General features: G+C 66.4%; 11 protein-coding genes across 11 annotated transcripts; 4 read left to right on the top strand and 7 right to left on the bottom strand.

The window, feature by feature from the left end:
- Window positions 1-299: 299 nt before the first annotated feature.
- V1510DRAFT_364801 (uncharacterized protein) lies at window positions 300-2,783 on the bottom strand (the record flags this gene model as incomplete). The annotated part of the gene is made up of 2 exons (XM_066931205.1): window positions 300-2,519; window positions 2,574-2,783. The coding sequence occupies 2 exons, from the start codon at window positions 2,781-2,783 to the stop codon at window positions 300-302; spliced, it is 2,430 nt and encodes an 809-aa protein (XP_066789173.1).
- Window positions 2,784-3,012: 229 nt separating this feature from the next.
- On the top strand, window positions 3,013-3,760 carry V1510DRAFT_416171 (mitochondrial 54S ribosomal protein bL27m). The gene is made up of 3 exons (XM_066933710.1): window positions 3,013-3,278; window positions 3,312-3,379; window positions 3,412-3,760. Exons 1-3 carry the CDS (start codon window positions 3,047-3,049, stop codon window positions 3,703-3,705), a joined length of 594 nt encoding a protein of 197 aa, XP_066789172.1. The 5' UTR covers window positions 3,013-3,046; the 3' UTR covers window positions 3,706-3,760.
- Window positions 3,761-3,811: 51 nt separating this feature from the next.
- V1510DRAFT_429954 (H/ACA ribonucleoprotein complex subunit 3) lies at window positions 3,812-4,407 on the top strand. Its single transcript, XM_066935341.1, has 2 exons — window positions 3,812-4,091; window positions 4,125-4,407. Exons 1-2 carry the CDS (start codon window positions 3,914-3,916, stop codon window positions 4,139-4,141), a joined length of 195 nt encoding a protein of 64 aa, XP_066789171.1. The 5' UTR covers window positions 3,812-3,913; the 3' UTR covers window positions 4,142-4,407.
- V1510DRAFT_377564 (Nin one binding Zn-ribbon like-domain-containing protein) lies at window positions 3,812-5,881 on the bottom strand. The gene is made up of 2 exons (XM_066931589.1): window positions 5,625-5,881; window positions 3,812-5,590 (listed from the first exon to the last, which is right to left on the bottom strand). The coding sequence occupies exons 1-2, from the start codon at window positions 5,833-5,835 to the stop codon at window positions 4,308-4,310; spliced, it is 1,494 nt and encodes a 497-aa protein (XP_066789170.1). The 5' UTR covers window positions 5,836-5,881; the 3' UTR covers window positions 3,812-4,307.
- Window positions 5,882-6,281: 400 nt separating this feature from the next.
- Window positions 6,282-7,262, bottom strand: V1510DRAFT_416164 (uncharacterized protein). Its single transcript, XM_066933709.1, has one exon. The coding sequence runs from the start codon at window positions 7,109-7,111 to the stop codon at window positions 6,326-6,328; it is 786 nt and encodes a 261-aa protein (XP_066789169.1). The 5' UTR covers window positions 7,112-7,262; the 3' UTR covers window positions 6,282-6,325.
- A 1,611-nt stretch (window positions 7,263-8,873) lies between these two features.
- On the bottom strand, window positions 8,874-9,434 carry V1510DRAFT_364585 (mitochondrial 54S ribosomal protein mL57; the record flags this gene model as incomplete). Its single annotated transcript, XM_066931195.1, has 3 exons — window positions 8,874-9,035; window positions 9,067-9,266; window positions 9,299-9,434. The coding sequence occupies 3 exons, from the start codon at window positions 9,432-9,434 to the stop codon at window positions 8,874-8,876; spliced, it is 498 nt and encodes a 165-aa protein (XP_066789168.1).
- Window positions 9,435-9,833: 399 nt separating this feature from the next.
- V1510DRAFT_445046 (terpenoid cyclases/protein prenyltransferase alpha-alpha toroid) lies at window positions 9,834-12,226 on the top strand (the record flags this gene model as incomplete). The annotated part of the gene is made up of 2 exons (XM_066935694.1): window positions 9,834-10,010; window positions 10,043-12,226. The coding sequence occupies 2 exons, from the start codon at window positions 9,834-9,836 to the stop codon at window positions 12,035-12,037; spliced, it is 2,172 nt and encodes a 723-aa protein (XP_066789167.1). The 3' UTR covers window positions 12,038-12,226.
- Window positions 12,227-13,623: 1,397 nt separating this feature from the next.
- V1510DRAFT_402833 (uncharacterized protein) lies at window positions 13,624-13,911 on the bottom strand (the record flags this gene model as incomplete). The annotated part of the gene is made up of 4 exons (XM_066932125.1): window positions 13,624-13,676; window positions 13,709-13,755; window positions 13,791-13,847; window positions 13,880-13,911. 4 exons carry the CDS (start codon window positions 13,909-13,911, stop codon window positions 13,624-13,626), a joined length of 189 nt encoding a protein of 62 aa, XP_066789166.1.
- Window positions 13,912-14,146: 235 nt separating this feature from the next.
- On the bottom strand, window positions 14,147-14,802 carry V1510DRAFT_416156 (uncharacterized protein). The gene is made up of 4 exons (XM_066933708.1): window positions 14,744-14,802; window positions 14,647-14,710; window positions 14,556-14,615; window positions 14,147-14,523 (listed from the first exon to the last, which is right to left on the bottom strand). Exons 1-4 carry the CDS (start codon window positions 14,794-14,796, stop codon window positions 14,170-14,172), a joined length of 531 nt encoding a protein of 176 aa, XP_066789165.1. The 5' UTR covers window positions 14,797-14,802; the 3' UTR covers window positions 14,147-14,169.
- Window positions 14,803-14,860: 58 nt separating this feature from the next.
- Window positions 14,861-16,929, bottom strand: V1510DRAFT_393740 (WD40-repeat-containing domain protein). The gene is made up of 4 exons (XM_066931832.1): window positions 16,446-16,929; window positions 16,197-16,256; window positions 16,060-16,165; window positions 14,861-16,028 (listed from the first exon to the last, which is right to left on the bottom strand). Exons 1-4 carry the CDS (start codon window positions 16,498-16,500, stop codon window positions 14,930-14,932), a joined length of 1,320 nt encoding a protein of 439 aa, XP_066789164.1. The 5' UTR covers window positions 16,501-16,929; the 3' UTR covers window positions 14,861-14,929.
- On the top strand, window positions 16,527-17,418 carry V1510DRAFT_402830 (uncharacterized protein; the record flags this gene model as incomplete). Its single annotated transcript, XM_066932124.1, has 2 exons — window positions 16,527-16,533; window positions 17,063-17,418. The coding sequence occupies 2 exons, from the start codon at window positions 16,527-16,529 to the stop codon at window positions 17,416-17,418; spliced, it is 363 nt and encodes a 120-aa protein (XP_066789163.1).
- Window positions 17,419-17,633: the final 215 nt, after the last annotated feature.

The following is a 17,633-nucleotide window of genomic DNA, read 5'->3' as shown; positions in this document are numbered from 1 at the left end:
CTTCCTTGTTGGCCACCAACGCCCGTGGCGGCCATAAGGAACGCTGCCTGGACAGCGCCAGAAGCACTGGAGGGACCGGCGGCGGCGGCTACGGGTCGAGGGTGGCTGGGCGGATGTGCGGCCGGCGGCCGGGCGGCCGGCGACCACGATTGCGCCCACCAGAGAGTCCGATATGATACAGTGTAATGCTCTATGTAGTCTTCCGCGACGGCTATCGCTCGTGGCGGGTGCCAGTCAACGGCAGGGCGGCGGCCGGTCACGCAGCAGCCTTGGCCACGGTCGTCTGCGTCCGGCACCGCTCACTGGATGTCGTTGGTCTTCTTGAACTCGTCCCAGGCCTTGTTGATGGTCACAAAGACGGCCTGGGCGATCATCTTCTGCTCGACCGTGGCGTCCTGCGCGATCTTATCGGGATGCGTGCGGGCCACAGCCTTCATGTAGACGATCTTGACGCGCTTGGGCACGACAAGGTCGGCCAGCGAGACCTTGGTCCAGCCTGTTTCGGGCCAAAGAACGGTGTCCATGGATGCCAAGAGCCCGCGCAGGTTGTCCTCCTTGCCGTTGCGCCACAGCAGGATCTTGCGCTCGACCTTGTCGTGCAGCGCGAACTTGGCCGCCTCGAGATCCTCTGCCTCCTGGTGGGTCGCCTTGAGCTTGTCGAGGGCGGCGCGCCGGGCGGCGCCCATGTCGTCCTCGGCCAGCAGCGTGGCCGCGGGCTTGGGCGCCGGTTTCGGTGCCGGCTTGGCCTTGGCCGGATTCACGACTGCGTCGCACCGCCGCTTGCCGTCGGCGGCCGGCTTTCCGCCCTTGCCGGACCGCACGAGGTCGTTCCAGGCGTCGCGGGCGTCCACGTAACGCTCGAGTTGCTCGAGGGCTTCCGCGCGGCGCTGCTTGAGCTTGGCCCAGATCTCGGCCAGCGGCTTGCCGGGCTCGGCGTCCTCGTCAGCGCCGTTGCGGGGACCGACGATGGCCAGGCCCTCGTCTGAGTCGACCAGGGAGGCCTTGGCGTCGCCGAGTCGCAGCAGACACAGTGCCCGGTTCGACAGAAAGACCGTGCGGAGGACGTGCTGGGCCGGCACCAGCGCCAGCACCTCCGAGAACAGCTCGTTGGCGCGGCCAAAATCGCCGGCCTTGAACGCGTCCAGGCCGGCCGCGCGCACGGCGGCAATCTGGCCGGCCGCAGCCGCCGGAATCTCGATCGGTGGCCGCGAGGGCTTGGGCGGCCGCGGCGAGGGCGGCCGCGCCGGCCGCGCCGGCCGGCTTGCCTGCGGCGCACTCGGCGTGCTTGTCCGTGGGCGCTCTGGCCGCGGCGGCAGCGGCTCCTCGGCCGGCTTGGACCGGCGGCGCCACTGCGGGACGCGGATCGGCTCGTCGTCGCCAAAGGGCATCGGCGACTTGCGCGGCGGCGGCCGCTCGCGCCGCAGCTGCATCTCGGCCGTCGGATCCACCATGCCGTCCGCCAGTGGGTTCTGGTACCGCTGCTGATTGCGCATCCAGCGCGGGTTGTCGTCGCCATCAGGGGATGCGCTCTGGCTGTTGTAGTCGTCGAGCGCTTTGGCCAGCCGGCTCTTGCCCTGCGACCACAAACTGCCGGCTCGTGTCTTGATCTCGGACGAGAGTTCCGAGGCGATCTTGCCTAGCTCCTGCGACGACGGCTGTTGCGACAGCGTGGCAAAGAGTGCCTGCCGACGGGGAGCGCCCGCCGCCGACGGCATCTCCTGCCAGCTGTCGTCCGCCGGCGCGCCCGAGTCGCTGAACCGGCTGGCTCCGCTGCTGCTACGCGACACCGGCTCGCGCCGGCTGCGCTGGCGCTGGGCCATCTTTTGCTGGGCCTCGGCCAGCAGGATCTCGATGGCCTGCTCGACGTCGAGACCCGTCTCGGTCTCGGCAAGCGCCCGACGGGCGACGTCGGCCGTGAAGCCCATCTCGACAAGCTCCGCGATCGGCCCGTCACGCGGGTCTGCCTCCTGACGCGACCGGCGCGGCCGGGCGGGCATTTCCGGCGGCGACGCCGGCGACACTGGCGAAATCGACGACGCCGGCGACGCAGACGGCCGCGTTGGCCGCGGCGGTCGCGCCGGCGCCGACACGTCCACGATGTCGTCGCCCTCGAGCAGCGACAGGTTCGCCGGGGGCTGGCCGCGCGGCGCAGCCATCGGCGACGGTGTCGATTTGACCGGCGGCGACGGCCGGTACTCGCTAAAGATGTCCAGGTCGTCCAATCCGGTGTTGCTGGAGCCGCTCAGCGACGTGTCCATGATCGGCGGCGACAGTGCCGGCGAGATCGATGGCGGCGACGCGAAGGCCGGCGACGCAGCCGCCGGCGACGGCCGGGCGCTGCCCAGATTCAGGCTCTCGAAGCTAATGTTGGACGCCCAATCGGCTCCCTGCCCGGCCGGCGGGGCCGGCGCGTGCTTCTTGGCCTGCTCATGCTCCTTCAGGCTCATGCGGGCCGCTGCCTGGCTCTTCTGGGTCGAGAACGAGACCAGAGACGCAAACGAGTCCTCGCTGGGCTTGGTCTTGGCCGCCGGTTTAGTCGCCGCGCCGCGCACCGGCACGTTGTAGCTCGTCACCGGAGGACTCGCCGACGTCTGCTGGCCGCTTCCGGACCGGAACATGCTGCTGCTGGCCGGCTGCGCCGCCGTGGACGGCGATGTCGATGCCGTCATGGGTCGGCCGGACGAGCCCACGCCCAGTTTCGGCCCGGGACCGGCCGATTTGGACACACCCTTGGCGGGCGCAATCGGATCCGAGCTAAACGAGAGGTCCAGCAGGTCATCCATGACTCTAGGGCGCTCTGGGTCCTCTCCGGCGGCTCGGGGCTGCTGTGCCGTTTGTTGATAGATCCCTAGCGGCGCCTGCGCAGTTGATCGCCTGGGGAGCCGAGCGCCCCGGGACACAAGTGCGGCGGCGCGTGACTGGTGTGGCATAGAGTAGACGCCTTTACGCGCTTGTGGCTGCAGTCGCCAAAACCGCGCGGCTATCGCGAACTGCCTCGCTCAAATTTGTCCCATCGAATTTTTTCTTCTGCACCAACGGCACAGCAATGGCTTTCTCACTCAACTTTGCGGCCCGGGCCCGGACCGCGCTGAACGCGCTGGCCGTGGTCCGAGCGACTGGCGCGGCGCTTGGCCCGTCGCCGCTGCGGCTGTTTGGCGAGCGCCAGCTGGCGCAGCCGACGCTGCAGATTATTCGGACGGCCACCAAGAAGGCGCAGTCGTCCAAGACGCACAACAAGGACTCGCGCGGCCGGCGGCTGGGCATGAAGAAGTCGGATGGTAGGTGCCTGCGCGCGCATTGCTGACGGCCAGGCCAGGACGTGGACGTCGGACAGATCATTTTCCGCCAGCGCGGCACCAAGTTCTTTCCGGGCGAGAACGTAAGTGGCTGCCGAGACGGAGCTGACGGTAGGCGGGCATTGGCCGTGACCACACCATCTTTGCACTCGAGCGCGGCGTCGTGCGCTACTACAGAGACCCGTTCCACCCGACGCGGAAGCTGATTGGAATTGCGCTGAGCCGCGACGAGAAGCTGCCGACGCCGCACTTCAGCCCGCGCCGCCGCGTGTTCAACCGCTTTGAGCTGGAGGACCCGGAGGAGGTTGCGGCCGAGAAGGCCCGCGTGAGTCGCAAGGAGTACTACGGCCGCCTGGCCCGGGAGAAGGTTGTGGCCGAGAAGAAGGCCAAGACTGAGGCGAGCGCTTAGGCGGAGGTGCGCCGTGCGCCTTGTATATAGAGCAATTGCACCATTGACACTGTAAGGATGCCGTAGATGCGCGCAGGAGCGCGTGGTGCGGCGCGAGCCGCATGATGTGCGGCTCAACGCCGCACGGCGTGCGGCGCTTACCCGGCCCACCACCACATCTTTTTTCGCGAAATTTTTTTCTCTGATCTCCATTCACACAACCACCGCCATGCATCTTATGTACACTGAGGGCCCCGACGGCAACCGCGTCTACACGCTCAAGAAGCTGACCGCGACCGGCACGATCACGAAGTCGGCGCACCCCGCCCGCTTTTCGCCCGACGACAAGTACTCGCGCCACCGCGTCACGCTCAAGAAGCGTTTCGGTCTGCTCATGACCCAGCAGCGTACGTCCGCCGCCCCGACTCTACTGACCCCAGCCCCGCTCAAGTACTAGCCTCGTGCAGCGAATAAAAATGGGACCGGCGTTTGTTCTTTACGTTGTGGCCGCGGGACGCCCGCGGCAGATCAAAAGTTAGGTGCTCGGACACAGCTTGATCTACAGTCTGGTCTGGACGAGCCGCATAATAAATGAACCGTATAACTTTTGCGTACATACACCTCTACTTGCGCCGGCGCTCGTTGACATACTTGCCGCGGCCCACGCGCACGCCCGGCCGGACGTTGTCGCGCTTGTAGCCGCCGCTGGCAAACGGCGAGGCCATCGTGTCGGCCGAGCCGCCCACCCACTCGTCGAAGAGCTTCTCGTTGTGCCGCTTCTGCCATGCATCGTCCTTGACTGCCTTGAGATACTCCTTCTGGTCCTCGCGCAGCAGGGTCTCGGACGAGTCCGAGGCCACGCCCCGCCGGCGGTTCGCTTTGCTTTGCGGGTTCTGGACGCTGTAGCGGTCGCCGCGGTGCGACCACTGCATGTTCTTCTTGAGATGGACCTGCAGCTTGCCGGTGTCGGCCGACGTGGTGACCGTGCAGCGTAGGAGCGTGGCACCGCCGCAGCTGGGGCAAAACTGCCGCGGCGTCGACGTCGTCGAAGGCTGGCACAGTTTGAAGCACGCATGGCACCGCAGCATCCACGACCGCGTCTTGCGGATGCGCAGGCCCGAGACCGCGTTGATGACGTTGAGCCCGATCTGCATGGCGACGTTTTGCATGGCGAAATCCCCCGACGCCATGCCGACCTTCATGTGCGTGGCCTGCTCGCTGATGCCGTTTTTCTTGGTGCCGTCGATCAGCGTGCCGTCGAGGATCTGGTACTCGCGCAGCGTCTCGGGCGTGATCCACTCGCCGCCATCCTCGTCCTCGTCGTCGAAAGCGGCGTTGCCCTCGGCGGCCTCGGTGTCAGCCTCAGCCTGGGCCTCGGCCTGAGCCTCAGCCTCTGCGGCCGCCTCGGCCGCAGCCGCCTCCGCGGCAGCAGCTGCAGTGGCGGCCGCAGCCGCAGCAGCAGCCGCTTCCTTCTCGGCCTGTATCCGCTGGCGCTTCAGGGCGCTCCGGCTCGGGCCCGTGTTCTGCTTGCCGGTCTTCTTCTTAGCCGGTACAGTGGCCCAGCCGTCGTCGCCCGCGTTCAGCGACAAATTCTCTGCCTGTGTGACAAGGTCGTCTTGCTCCGTCTGCACTGGAGCCTCGGCCTCGAGCCTGGACGGGGCCGCCGCCTCGGTCGAAGCCGTAGGACCCTCAGCCGAATCCGTCTCTGACTCCTCGGCCGCACTCGCAGCCTGCGTCGCCGCCTTCGCCGGGCTCGGGCCGTTGATCGTCGCCTGACCCGGCGCCTTCCGTAGCCGCCAGTCGCCGTCGTTCAGCTCGACCTCGAGCTCGTACGTGAGTGCAAGAATGTGTAGATCAGACACCGACAGCACAGAATAGTCTCCGGTCTTCTTGGCAAAGTCCGACACTGGTGTTAGATCGGCTGCTGTCACGACACTCACCTATTTGCACGTACTTGGGCTGCGGCTGCCGCACCTCTAGCAGCTCGCCCCACAGCGCCAGGTTCTGCCGGGCCTGCTCGTCGCGGATCTCATTGTACACCAGCGGCGTCGTGAAAAACTTCTCGGCCAGTGGCGTCAGCGACGACACGCCACGGGTGATCAGCGGGCCGGCGTCAAGGACCAGCGTCGAGATGTTTGCTTGCGTCTCCATCTCGTTGCGGATCGTCGTGTGTGAATGCTCAAGAATGTCGGGCTGCTGAAATTTTCGTCAGAAAAATTTCGCTCAATGTCCCAGAGCCGCGCAGTGTGCGGCTCGACCCCTGAGCCGCATTCTCCCAGCAGCTCGCCGCATACAGAGGTCATTGACCGAAGGACCTCCTCGACGCGCTTGCTGCCAGACGCTCTAGAGCGATGGCCATCGACAGGCTTTTCAGACGAATGAGCCGTCGCGGCAACTCTAACGAGAAGTTCACTTGGAGTACCGCGGAGAACCCAGCACGTGCGGTTATGAGCCGCACGGCATGCGGCTCGCGGTTGCGGCTCGTGGGCGACTCTTTCGGCGGCACTTTCGAGCGGGCCGGCGGCCAGATGCACCCGTGATCTACGAGCCTCCGGTAGCAATTCATCGGAGGTGGCTGCACTTTAGGCAGGTGCGGCTATATGCCGCACATTGTGCGGCTCAACTGTATCCAATTCCTACATTAATTTAGCAGAATTTTGTGCATGCGACGGCGGTCCGCCGCGCGTGCATTCTGCTCGATGCGGTGCAGCATCTCGCGCAGACACCGAAGCTCGTCGTTCGAGCCAGTGAACGCCAGGCCGTGCGACCGCTGGCCCATGGGCAGGTCAGAGTAGAGGGCCTCGTGGACGTCGGCGGCAAAGCGCATGTACCGCTCCTCGTTCTGGAGGTGGCGGTTGAGCGACTGTACGCGCTCGCGCACGCCGGAGAGCGGCGTCGACAGCTGCAGCAGAATGTTCTTGACCAGGTTGCCGAGATCGACCAGGGACGCGTTGTCGACGGCGTCCATCTCTAGTCGGTAGTAGAGCTTTTCACGGTCGGGCACGGCCTTGCGAGCGTCGGGCATGACCTCCGGGCTCATCTTGGTGCCGGCGCCACGCATGCGCACGATCTCAGCCTCAGCGGTGGCCAGACGGACGCGCAGGTCGGCGATTTCGGTCGACGCCGGCGCCGCCACGAACGTTGCCGTCTGCTCGGGCGTCACGGAAGCCACGACGGGCGCGGCAGGCGCCAGCGCAGCCACGGGCGCAGCCGCAGGCACCTCCACAGGAGCTGCCGGAGTCGTCGGCGCGGCTGTCGGTGCAGCCGCCGGCGTCGTCGGCACGACTACCGGCGACGTCGACCGCCGCGGCAGTAGCTCCATCACCGGGCTCACGACCAGAACGTTCGGCGGCGTGGGCGGGCGCGCCACCGGCTGCGGCGCCGGCGCCACAGCCGGCTGCAACTGCATGAGCGTGAGCTGCTTCATCATGTCCTTGAGCTCCGCAATCTCACGCTTGGCGCTGTCGAGGTCCTGCTCGAGCCGGCGCGAGTGGCCAATGGACTCGCTCAGGGTCTCGAGCAGCTGCGACTGGTGGGCCGTGAGCGACGCCGGCGTGCGCTCGGGCTTGACACCGGGCGGTCCCCGTGGCGTGACGATGTTGTCGGCCGGCATCAGCACCGGGCCGCGGTAGTATTCGTCACGTACGCGGCCCATGTCAGCGATCTCGGCCGAGATCTTGCGGTTGGCCGCCCGGATGTTCTCGTCTGTCTTCGACAGCGGTGTCGGCGAGCAGCTCTGGGCGTCCTCGATGGTGACACGGTGCCGAAACGTCGGCGGCGTCTTGTAGTCACCAACAGCCATGTCGCGCGATGACGCCGGCTCAACGTACATGCTGGCGCCGGCCGCAGGGTCGTCGACCGTGCGTGGCGTGGCCACCTTGGACGCGACGGGTGGCGACGCGACTGTGCCGACCTGGGCACGCTTGAGGTCGGCGATGATCTGGCCCCGCTCGTCGCACTCAGCCGACAGCTTTTTGAGCTGCTTGATCAGAAACACGTACTCGTCGGGCTCGAGCTCCGGCGCGTCTGGCCGCGGGGTGGCAGCCTTGGCACCGTTGACGGCCGGCGTCGCCGTCGTCGAACCGGCCTTGGACACGACTTTCGGGGTCGGCTCGCTGCCAGCGTCCGATCCGGACTCGACGACCTCGGACACCTTGACGTCGCCGCCGGCATGCCGCGGTGTCCGGCCGCCGTCGGACCGGTTCGGCGGCGACAGCGTCTTGGACGCAGCCTCGGAAGAGACCGTAGAGAGCGTGTCGTTGGAGTTGAACTTGTCCAGCAGCTGCGCAAGATGTGTAACGTGGTTCATCTGGTACCGCCCGACGAGGTCTGTCCGTTAGCGTCAGCCTACCGGCAGGCAGCGAGAGCAGACTGGAGCCTGGCGGCTGTTCCCAGAGCGCTGGCGTTGTGTTTGGGTCGTACCTTCGTCCACAGTCAAACGGCTCAGCTCGGCCGGGTTGTTCAATCCGTGCGGCGTGTCGGCCATCCAGCGGTACGTCGTCGACTTGGTCGAGTCGGCCAGCGAGTGGTACGAGTTGCCGTAGGCATCGTCGGCCAGATCGTCCATCATGGTGTGCGCGATGGCCGGACGAGTCGGTGTTTGTTTATTTTGTCGAGGCGCGTGGTTTTCGTGTCGTCACCAGCTCGCTACGCGGCACGTCAACGACAGCGACAACGGCTTGGGATCGCTGGGAGGGTGGAGGACGACGGCGGACCGGGCTCGGCGGGCGATTGGAGACGGCGTTGAGAGAAGGTACTACGGGATGCATATAGCCGCACCATATAGCCGCAGAGCGTGCGGTGCATATAGCCGCACGCCGAGTATGCTCCGCGGTGGCATTGGCCGCTGCGGCATGGGCGCTGCGGCGCGCCGTGTTGCGGCTGCATATAGCCGCACAGCTGGTTCATATAGCCGCGCGGAGCTGCAGTCATATAGCCACGCTGAGCCTCGAATACAAAGCCGCACGCCAACCGTAGGCCGCTACCGCAGGCCACATGCCGTATGCACATAAAGCTTGCACACCAGCATATAACCGCACCGCGGCATGTGACCGTGCGTGCCCGGTGTAACCTCGTGGCCCAGCCTATCTGTACAGCTACTGCTGGCTCTCCGCAGCGCCACATCATAGCCACGCCATGCCGCACAGCCGTCCTCTGGTAAAATGTTGCTATATACATGTATACACGCCTCAGCGCGAGGCCGCCTGCGCAATCAGGCCGTCCGGCCGCGTCAGCATGTGCTCCACGCACAGCTTCTCGGCAGCCGGGCCGCCAAGGTGCAGCGCCACAGCGCCGACGGCCGCGAAGATCGTGTGCGCCAGCACAGTCGTCTCGCCCGAGCGGGCAGCGTCCTGGGGTCAGCGCAGTCGCACGAAAACATACCTCAGCCACCTTGCGCCACCGCACGGCCGGCAAAAAGCCGTTCGCGCGCGCGAACCGAGCCACAACCTCGTTGCGGCGCAGCAGGTTCACCGCCGCAGTCGTGTTCAGCACATCCACGTTCTTGCCCGCAATCGCCGTCGGGTTCGCGTTCGGGTAGTTGACCGTATACAGAGCCGTGTGCAGGTAGAAGAGCTTGCGTCCTTCCGTCAGCGCGCCCACCACGTCCACTTACCGAGCGTCGACAGCCTCTCGTTGTACGGCAGGAAGCCGTGCTTGTAGCTCTTGTGTGTGAAGACCTGCTGCAGCAGCTCGCTCGGCAGCGCCAGGGCGGCGTCGCCGCCCGTGATCTTGGTCCACGCCGCCAGCATCTCGTTCGACGGGCCATTGACTCGGTCAGTCTCGCGCTGCTGCAGCGCGCGCTTGGCCACTTCCGCGGCGGTCGGCGCGCGCACGCCCTCCTCCAGGCGCACAAATGACCGCGCAAACATGTGGCCGACGGCCAATTGCCGCGCCGGCCGTGTCAGCCTGCTCGTCCACGTCAGCATGATTTCCGTTGTCTGTGTCGGTCGGCGAGCGCAGGCCGAAATTTTTTATTTTCGGCGGCGGTCGGGCACACGTGCGGCGCAGCTGCGGTCGCAAGCGCCACGACGCCGCGCGGATGTGCCCCACGCCGCACGACGCGCGGCGGCGGCCGCCTGCAAAATTACCCGGCCGGTGTGCGGCTCAAGTCGTACGACTTCTCCCCGCGCTCCCGCCCCGGAACCGCAATGGCCGAGCACGAGTTGAAGTCAGAGCGCGCGGGTCTGCCGCGCACGGATCGCTCGCGCTGGCGCGTGGTCACCGACAAGGTCGGCCGCTTCTACTGGAAGTACCTACGATCTGCGGCCGAAGCCGACAAATGGCCGCAGAACGCGCTCGAGAAGCAGGAGCTCGGGCTCCCGACAGTAAGTCCGGCGCGGTCCAGCACTGACCCCAGGGCCTACCCGAGACGCCGCCGGCCAAGACCCCGTGGGAGGCCGCGCTCAAGGGGCTGCGGTTCCTGCGTGAGATGCAGACCTCGGACGGGTTCTGGATCTGCCGCTACACGGGCCCGATGTTTCTCCTGCCCGGTTTTGTCATCGCGTACTACGCCTCGGGCGAGCCGTTTCCTGAGGAGTGGCGGGTCGAGATGACGCGCGGGCTGGTGAACCTGGCGCACGACGTCGACGGCGGCTGGGGCCTGCACATGGAGGACAAGAGCACGGTCTTCGGTACCGCGCTCAACTACGTCGCCCTGCGGCTCCTCGGCATGGACCCGGACCACCCTGTCGCCGCGCGCGCGCGCGCGACGCTCCACCGCAACGGTGGCGCGCTGCGGGCGCCGCACTGGGGCAAGGCCTGGCTGGCCGTGCTCAACCTGTACGGCTGGGAGGGCGTCAACCCGTCGCCAGCCGAGTTTTGGATGCTGCCCGAGTGGCTGCCGATCCATCCCGGCCGCTGGTGGGCGCACACACGCATGGTCTACCTGCCGATATCGTGGCTCGCGCTCGAGCGATTCCAGGTCAAGCTGACGCCGCTGATCGAGTCGCTGCGCGAGGAGCTCTACGTCCAGCCGTACGCGTCCATCGACTTTTCGCGGCACTGCGACAACGTCTCTCCGGTCGACCTCTACTACCCGCATTCGATGCTGCTCAACGCGGCCAACGCCGTGCTGCGCCGGTACGAGCGATGGGTGCGGCCGGAGTGGCTGCGCAAGCGCGCCAACGCGTGCGTGCTGGACCAGGTCCTCAAGGAGAACTACAACACCGACTTTCTCGGCATCGGCCCGGTCTCGGTCGTGTTTTCGCTGGTCGTACTTAGCCAGACCAAGGGCCGTGACTCGTGGGAGTTCCGCAAGCAGCTTGACCGGCTGCAAGACTTCCAGTCGATGTGTCCGGAGGGCATGGTCACGAACGGCACGAACGGTGTGCAGGCTTGGGACACGAGCTTTGTTGTGCAGACGACGTGCATGATGGGCGTGGCCGGGACGCCCGAGTTCAAGCCCATGATCGAGCGCGCGCTGGGCTTCTTTGACCACTGCCAGTTCACCGAGGACTGCGTGCCGAACTCTTACCGCGCACCGCGCAAGGGCTGCTGGCCGTTCTCGACCAAGGACCAGGGCTACGTTGTCTCGGACTGCACGGCTGAGGCGCTGAAGGCGGTGATCATGGCGCAGGCCGTGCCGGGCGTACGCCGACGGATTCCCGAAGAGCGCCTGCACGCGCCCGTGGACGTCCTGTTGAGCATGCAGAACGAGCGGTACACGCCCGGCAGCTTCGCGTCTTACGAGCTCATCCGCGCGACGCCGCTCATGGAGTACCTCAACGCGGCCGAGATCTTCTCGAACATCATGGTCGAGTACCCGTACGTCGAGTGCTCGGACTCAGTCGTTATCGGGCTGTCGCACTTCCGCGACACGTACTCGTACCGGCGGCCGGAAGTCAAACGCGCCATCGCGCGCGCGGTCGATTTCATCAAGAGCCAACAGCTGCCGACCGGCGGTTGGTACGGCTCGTGGGGTGTGTGCTACACGTACGCGACCATGTTTGCGTCTGAGGCGCTGTCTTTCCAAGGCGAGACTTTCACCAACTCAGAGGTCGTCCGGCGGCTGTGCGCGTTCCTGGTCGCGCACCAGAACGACGACGGCGGCTGGGGCGAGAGCTTCCGGTCGTGCGAGCTCATGACCTACGTGCCGCGCGAGTCCCAGGTTGTGCAGACCGCTTGGGCGTGTATTGCGCTGCTCAACGCCGACTACCCCGACCGCGACCTGATCCGGCGCGGTTTGGCAGTGGTCATGGAGCGCCAGCAGGCCGACGGCTCGTGGCTAGGCGGCGAGGGCATCGAGGGCGTGTTCAACCACAGCTGCGCGATCGAGTACCCGAACTACAAGTACCTGTTTACGGTCAAAGCGCTGGGAATGTATTGCGTCAAGTACGGGCGCGACGCGTTCTGAGCGCACGCGACCAGACCGGCACGGCACGTGCGACCACGCAATTGGTGCCGTCCGGCGCCGCCACGGCGTGCCACCGTCGTGGAGCCGCAATCGGCGCCGGCGGCCTCTAGATAGCCTAATAAACGGCACCATCGCTTGCGCGTACTGAGCCGACGTGTCGCGCTGGCGAGGCAGGCTGCGCAAACCTAAAGTGGGCTCAGGCTTGGCCGGCCGCGGCCGGCCGGCCGCGGCTGTGATCTACGCGCCCGACAGGGTCCAGAACGCGCGCGGCAGTTTGGGCGCCAAGCGGCCGTCACCGGTCGGAGCGGCGACTGCTGGATTGGGGCTAGCGCGATCCAAGTACCAAGATTATCACATTTCTCGATCTGATAAGATTATCAGGCGATTATTTTTGGTGTGGCGGTGCGACTCACGGTCACCCGGCGCCCACGCTCGCCAACGGGCCTCCGGGCGACGGCTGCAGGCTTTTGGGCGGCGGAGGCCTGCTGGCAGCGGGCTGCGTCACGCGCTGACAATTAGGCGAGTCGCGATTGGCCAGGCATGCAGACGCCACTGCGTCAGTGACAAGCTTACAATTAGGGGGGCTCCTATTGGCTGGCGTGGCGCGCGAAATTAGTCAAATGTTGCGTGTTTCCAGCCACACAGTGCGAGGCGGTGCGGATCACGCAACGCGCTGGCCAGACATAAATACCGCCGGCCAGCACTCTCGACGGCATTCACATCTGCCTTGTTTCTCTCGAGCATACACAATGATCTCCGCCTTTGCCTCGCGAACCTTCTCGACCCGTGCTGCGCCGACGGCCAGCTCGCGCGTCAGCTACGTTATGATCTCCTACGTCGCCGCGGGCCTGACTCTGCCCTTCCTGATGCCGGCCAAGTCGTCGCTGACGACTTCGCGCCCGGCCGGTACCGCCTACTGCGCCCCGCACTGAGCGGATCGCGCTCGGCTCTCTGGAGTCCCGACAGACTTGCCGCGATCGCGATGTGATCGCTTGGCTGTCACAGCGCCCCGGCCACACGCCGCGCGGGCGCTGGGTGGACCCTGTCTACTGTTGGATCGGCTGGTGCCGACATGCCGTGAGCTGCGCCCACGAGCACATGTTATCGATGGAGTTTGGGATTGGTTTGGTTAGGCATTTTTTTTAATAGACACTCTTATTCACACGTGGTGCGATGAGCTGTATGTACATGCAGTGGCGTGATTGTAGTGTGGCTTGCGCCGGCTGCCGACAGCACAAGCACACCAAGGTGCGGCTTTTGTTGCCAGACACCAAGGTGCATGTGCGCCAAGGTAGCCTGACGATGACAGCCGGGAGTACCCGAGCCGGCAGCACCCGAGGGTTGCGTTGCGGCGGTGCGGCTTGAGCCGCATGCGGTGCGGCTCAATATGCGCCGCACTCCGTGCGGCTTGCGAACCCTCGGCCTGTCTCCCGGCGCTCCCCATCGCAGCCCCTCTCGGTCGCCGCCCGGCACACGCCGCCCCCTCGGTAGCTGCCTGCGCACGCCCGCCACGCGCCGGCCGCATCCGCCGCTCCGTGCCGTGTCCGGCACACCAGCGGTCGCGTCCGACAGCGCCTACGCCGACCCTACGCCGACGACTTTCCGGCGGTCCCGGCCTCTTCCAGGCGGCGAAGCCGTTCTGGCGTCAGCAAATTCCGGCCGTAGGCATACCTCTTTTCTCAGCCAGAAAGATCTCCTGCTTCTTGGCGCGCAAATGGCTGTCGTCAGTGAGTCCGTAGGCAAAACCACGTACGTTCGGGCAACCAGGTAGATCGTCAGCCCGGCGACACCCGTGATAGCCCAGCCGGTCCTGCTGTCAGCGCACCCTCAAAGGCCACTTACCACAAAGTCTTGGGGCTCATGGTCTTGGCCATTGTGGCGGTGGTGGATGCAAGAGTCGCCGACTGTGTTGTGATGTTCGTGTGGACAAAATCTGTAGTTTAGCAAATCCCAGCTCACGCCGGTGGTGCGATCGTGCACAACCAGCGCAAGGCGTCAGACAGCATCTGTCGGGCGGCCGTGGCTACAGGGCTACTTAGACTACTTGCTGGCCGTTCGCCAGGTCTGATGGGCCGCCATGGGCCCCCGGAAAACCTCTAGGCGCTGTGACACAGATTCTAAACCAGTGCATTCTATAGTACAAAACCGGCGGTCTCGAGGCTCGGCACCTCGGATTCCCAGGCCAGCCAGTCGCTGCGCTTGGTCGGCAGCACGCCCATGGTGCCCATCTTCCAGATGCCAACGCCAATGGTCAGCAGGTTGAGCAAAATAAACACCAGCTTGGCCTTGAGAATCTCGGCCGAGTTAGTCTCGGACTGAAACCGCGCGAACATCGGGTTGACGCTGAAGATCGCCTTGACAGGGGCCGAGAATAGCATGAAGGTCATGGTGAGCGAGAAGATCTGAAGCGAAGAGCCCGAGAAGTAGCTCATGATGGCGTTCATGGGCAGGGACTTGGACGGACCCATGGCAACCTCCCAGGCTTTCTGCGGGTCAGAGCGAGCGCGCGTGGACGTACCTTGACCTTGAGCTGATCGTTCTGCTGAGGCGAGGGACCGGCCACGTCGCGGGATTGTTTCTGGGGTCAGCGGCGGTGCATAGGACCGTACCTTGGTCGAGACGGCAACGTCCTTGGCGAACCCCGCGGGATCAGGGATGCCCGCGATCGGTTTCCTGGCATCAGCACCCGGTGCGCCGGCAACATACTTGACCGTCGGCGGCTCGAGAAGAGCCGCCAACCACGCTGGATGTTGAGACATGCTGATGGGGACGGAGAGGCGGCGCGCGCGGCGACATATGCGCGGGCCCTAGCCCTGAGCCGCGTCCAGTGCGGCGCGCGCCGCGCGCGGTGCGGCGGAAAAGCAATTCAATACACTATCTATACAAAACGCGTCACTCGAGCTCCTGCGGCGAGACGTCCTTGTCGTCGACGCCGACGATGGCGTCCGCCGGGCGCCAGACCTGCAGCAGGTTGTCCTCGGCGGCCGAGGCCAGCACCCACGGCATGGACGGGTTCCAGGAAAAGTCGCTGATGCGGTTGGTGTGGCCGCCGTGCATGAAGAGCAGCTCGGGCGGGCCGTCCTCGGCGTCCTCCGGCGTCTGCTCCTTGCCGATGCGCGAGATGTCCCAGATGATGACGCGGCGGTCGTGCGAGGCCGAGGCCAGGATGGTCTCGTCGTGCGGCGACCACTGCACGCAGGTGACGTCGTCGTTGTGGCCGGCAAGCTTGTGCAGGCACACCGAGAGCTTGCGCAGGTCCCACAGCGCGATGGTCTGGTCGGCCGAGGCCGTCGCCAGGATGAACTCGGACGACGAGTTGAACGAGAGCGCGTTGACGGCCTCGGCGTGCGCGAGCACCTTCTGCATCGGCGCGGCCGCGTTCGTGCGCGTGTCGTGGATCTGCAGCGTGAGGTCGTCCGAGACCGAGCCGAAGATCGAGTCGTGCTGGTGGTGCCACGCGACGTCGTTCACGATCGCCGTGTGCGTCGTGAACGTCTCGGTGGGCGCCAGCCGGCTGGCCGACTTCTGGTAGCCGTTGATGTCCCACAGCGCGACCGTGGTGTCCTCCGAGCCCGTCAGCAGGAAGCCCTGCTTGTGCGCGTTCCACGAGAGACCGTAGCCCTCCTTCTTGTGGCCCGACAGCCGGATCTCGGGCTTGCACACGCCCGTCGGCTGCAGCGAGTGCTTGGTCCGGTCAAACACGAGCGCGTCGCCCGAGACCGACATCGTCGCGATCATGTCCGGGTTCTGTGGCATGTACCGCGCGCGGTTGACCTCGCCCTCGTGGTCGATGCGCTGCACGACGCGCACGCGCGACTCGGACGCCTTGTGCCCGCCGATTTCCTCCTTGTCCTCGTCGTACTGGCGCAGGTCGAGCGACTCGTCCAGGTTCGGCAGGTCGACGTGCGCGATCTGCACGTAGTTCTGGTCGTTGCCGGACGTGTGCGTGCCCACCAGCAGCCGGTGCGTCGAGTACCCTTTGCCCTGGTGCCTGCTGTCAGCGCGCCCGCGCGGCCACCTACGTCTCCTTGTCGGGGAACCATTGCGTCGTCAGCGTCGGCCACTCGAGCGCCGACGAGATCACGAGGTCATACATGAACGGCGAGTTCTTCTTCCAGATCTTGTATTCTGCCGTCAGCGCGTCCGCGGGACTGCTTACCCTCGTTGATCAGCTTTTCCGTGACCATGTTCTCCTCCGCGATCCGCTCCTGCTCGTCCACTGGCCGTCAGCGCTGCTCGCGCGGTGGGCCACGCGCTGGCGCACGCGTGCGCGGCTCGGCCCGAGCCGCAGCCGCCGCGTCTGGCCCGCCACGGCCGCGGCCGCGCCGCGCCTGGTCGCCCGGGCCCGCGTCCGCCGCCACGCGCGGCCTCCTGCGCGCTGCCAATCGCGCCCCACGCGTCCACTCACTGTCCATGTCTTCCTCTGCGGTCGCTGCCGATGGCTTGGTAGGCGCGGGTGTCATCTCGAAAGGAATCGCCGTGTTGCGAGATGGATGGTGTGTGCCGCCTGGAGATCTGGGAGTCTGCGTGCTCGCCGGCCTAAATTCTCGTGATGTTCTGAGACGGCGTAGTGCACGAAAATTTCAACGGCAGTCTAGGGGCCGGATCGGAGCACAAATCCACGGATTGTGCGCGCAGATGCGGGCAGAACGCAGCCAGAGTGCGCACGGCGGCGCGCGGGGGTCCGACGGACGCAAGCGCGCGCGCAGCGCGACCGGCGCCGGCGCCGGTGCGCAGAAACGGTCGAAAACGGCGGGATCGGGTGCGGCGAAGAAAGCCGCGCCAAGGACGACAGAGCGGGCGGGACCGAGTGACACGGTGGGGGGCGACGCGCGGGATAGCGTCGGTGCCGCGCCGGCAGGCACAGAGGCCGTGGAGGCCGTGCCGGTGCCTGCAGCTGCGGAAACCGCCGTGGCCGCGCCTGGGCCCGCGGCGGCTGCGGCCGCGGCGCCCCGCCGCGGCCGCAGACGCGAGCCGCACGCACGGATAGCAGGTAACTGGTCGCCAGAGGCTCGCTGACCGCAGGCACGCTACACAAGCGCCAGGTGGCCGAGCCGCGGGCATCGAACGAGTTCCGAGTGCTCTCGCGGTCGCCGTTCATCTCGCTGCTGAAGCGGGCGCGGCGCGAGGCCGAGACACTGCACGCCAAGAATGGCCCGGCCAAGCTGGTGCTGGTCGGCGCCGGCAAGGCCGTGCAGAAGACGCTGGCGCTGGGCCTGCGCTTCGACGACCTGGGCTACATGACCACGGTCGAAACGGACGTGGTGAGCGTGACGGACGACGTCGAGTACGACGACCCGGATCGCGAGTGGGGGACGCACGAGCGGACGGTGCCGCGGGCGCGCGTGAGCGTGATGCTGGGGTCGCGGGTGGCGGCGTGAGCGCGCCCGCGCCGCGCGAGACAGGCAGCGCTGAGCCGCACGCCGCGCGGCTCGCGCCGCACGGCGTGCGGCGCGGTGGCGGGAGCGCCCGCTGCGGCTATATGCACGCGGCGCGCACCCCTGCGTTAGTCGAGCCGCACGTCGTGCGGCGCCCCGGCGGCCTGCGCCGGGCTGCAGCCGCCTGGCGCCCGATTGCTCTAGAAATCGATTAGACG

This window comes from Dipodascopsis tothii (genome assembly GCF_038497935.1).
Source record: "Dipodascopsis tothii strain CBS 759.85 unplaced genomic scaffold V1510scaffold_13, whole genome shotgun sequence".
Lineage (NCBI taxonomy): Eukaryota > Fungi > Ascomycota > Lipomycetes > Lipomycetales > Lipomycetaceae > Neoaidaea > Neoaidaea tothii.
The sequence above is the reverse complement of the archived record's forward strand: the minus strand, read 5'-3'. Positions and strand labels throughout refer to the sequence as shown.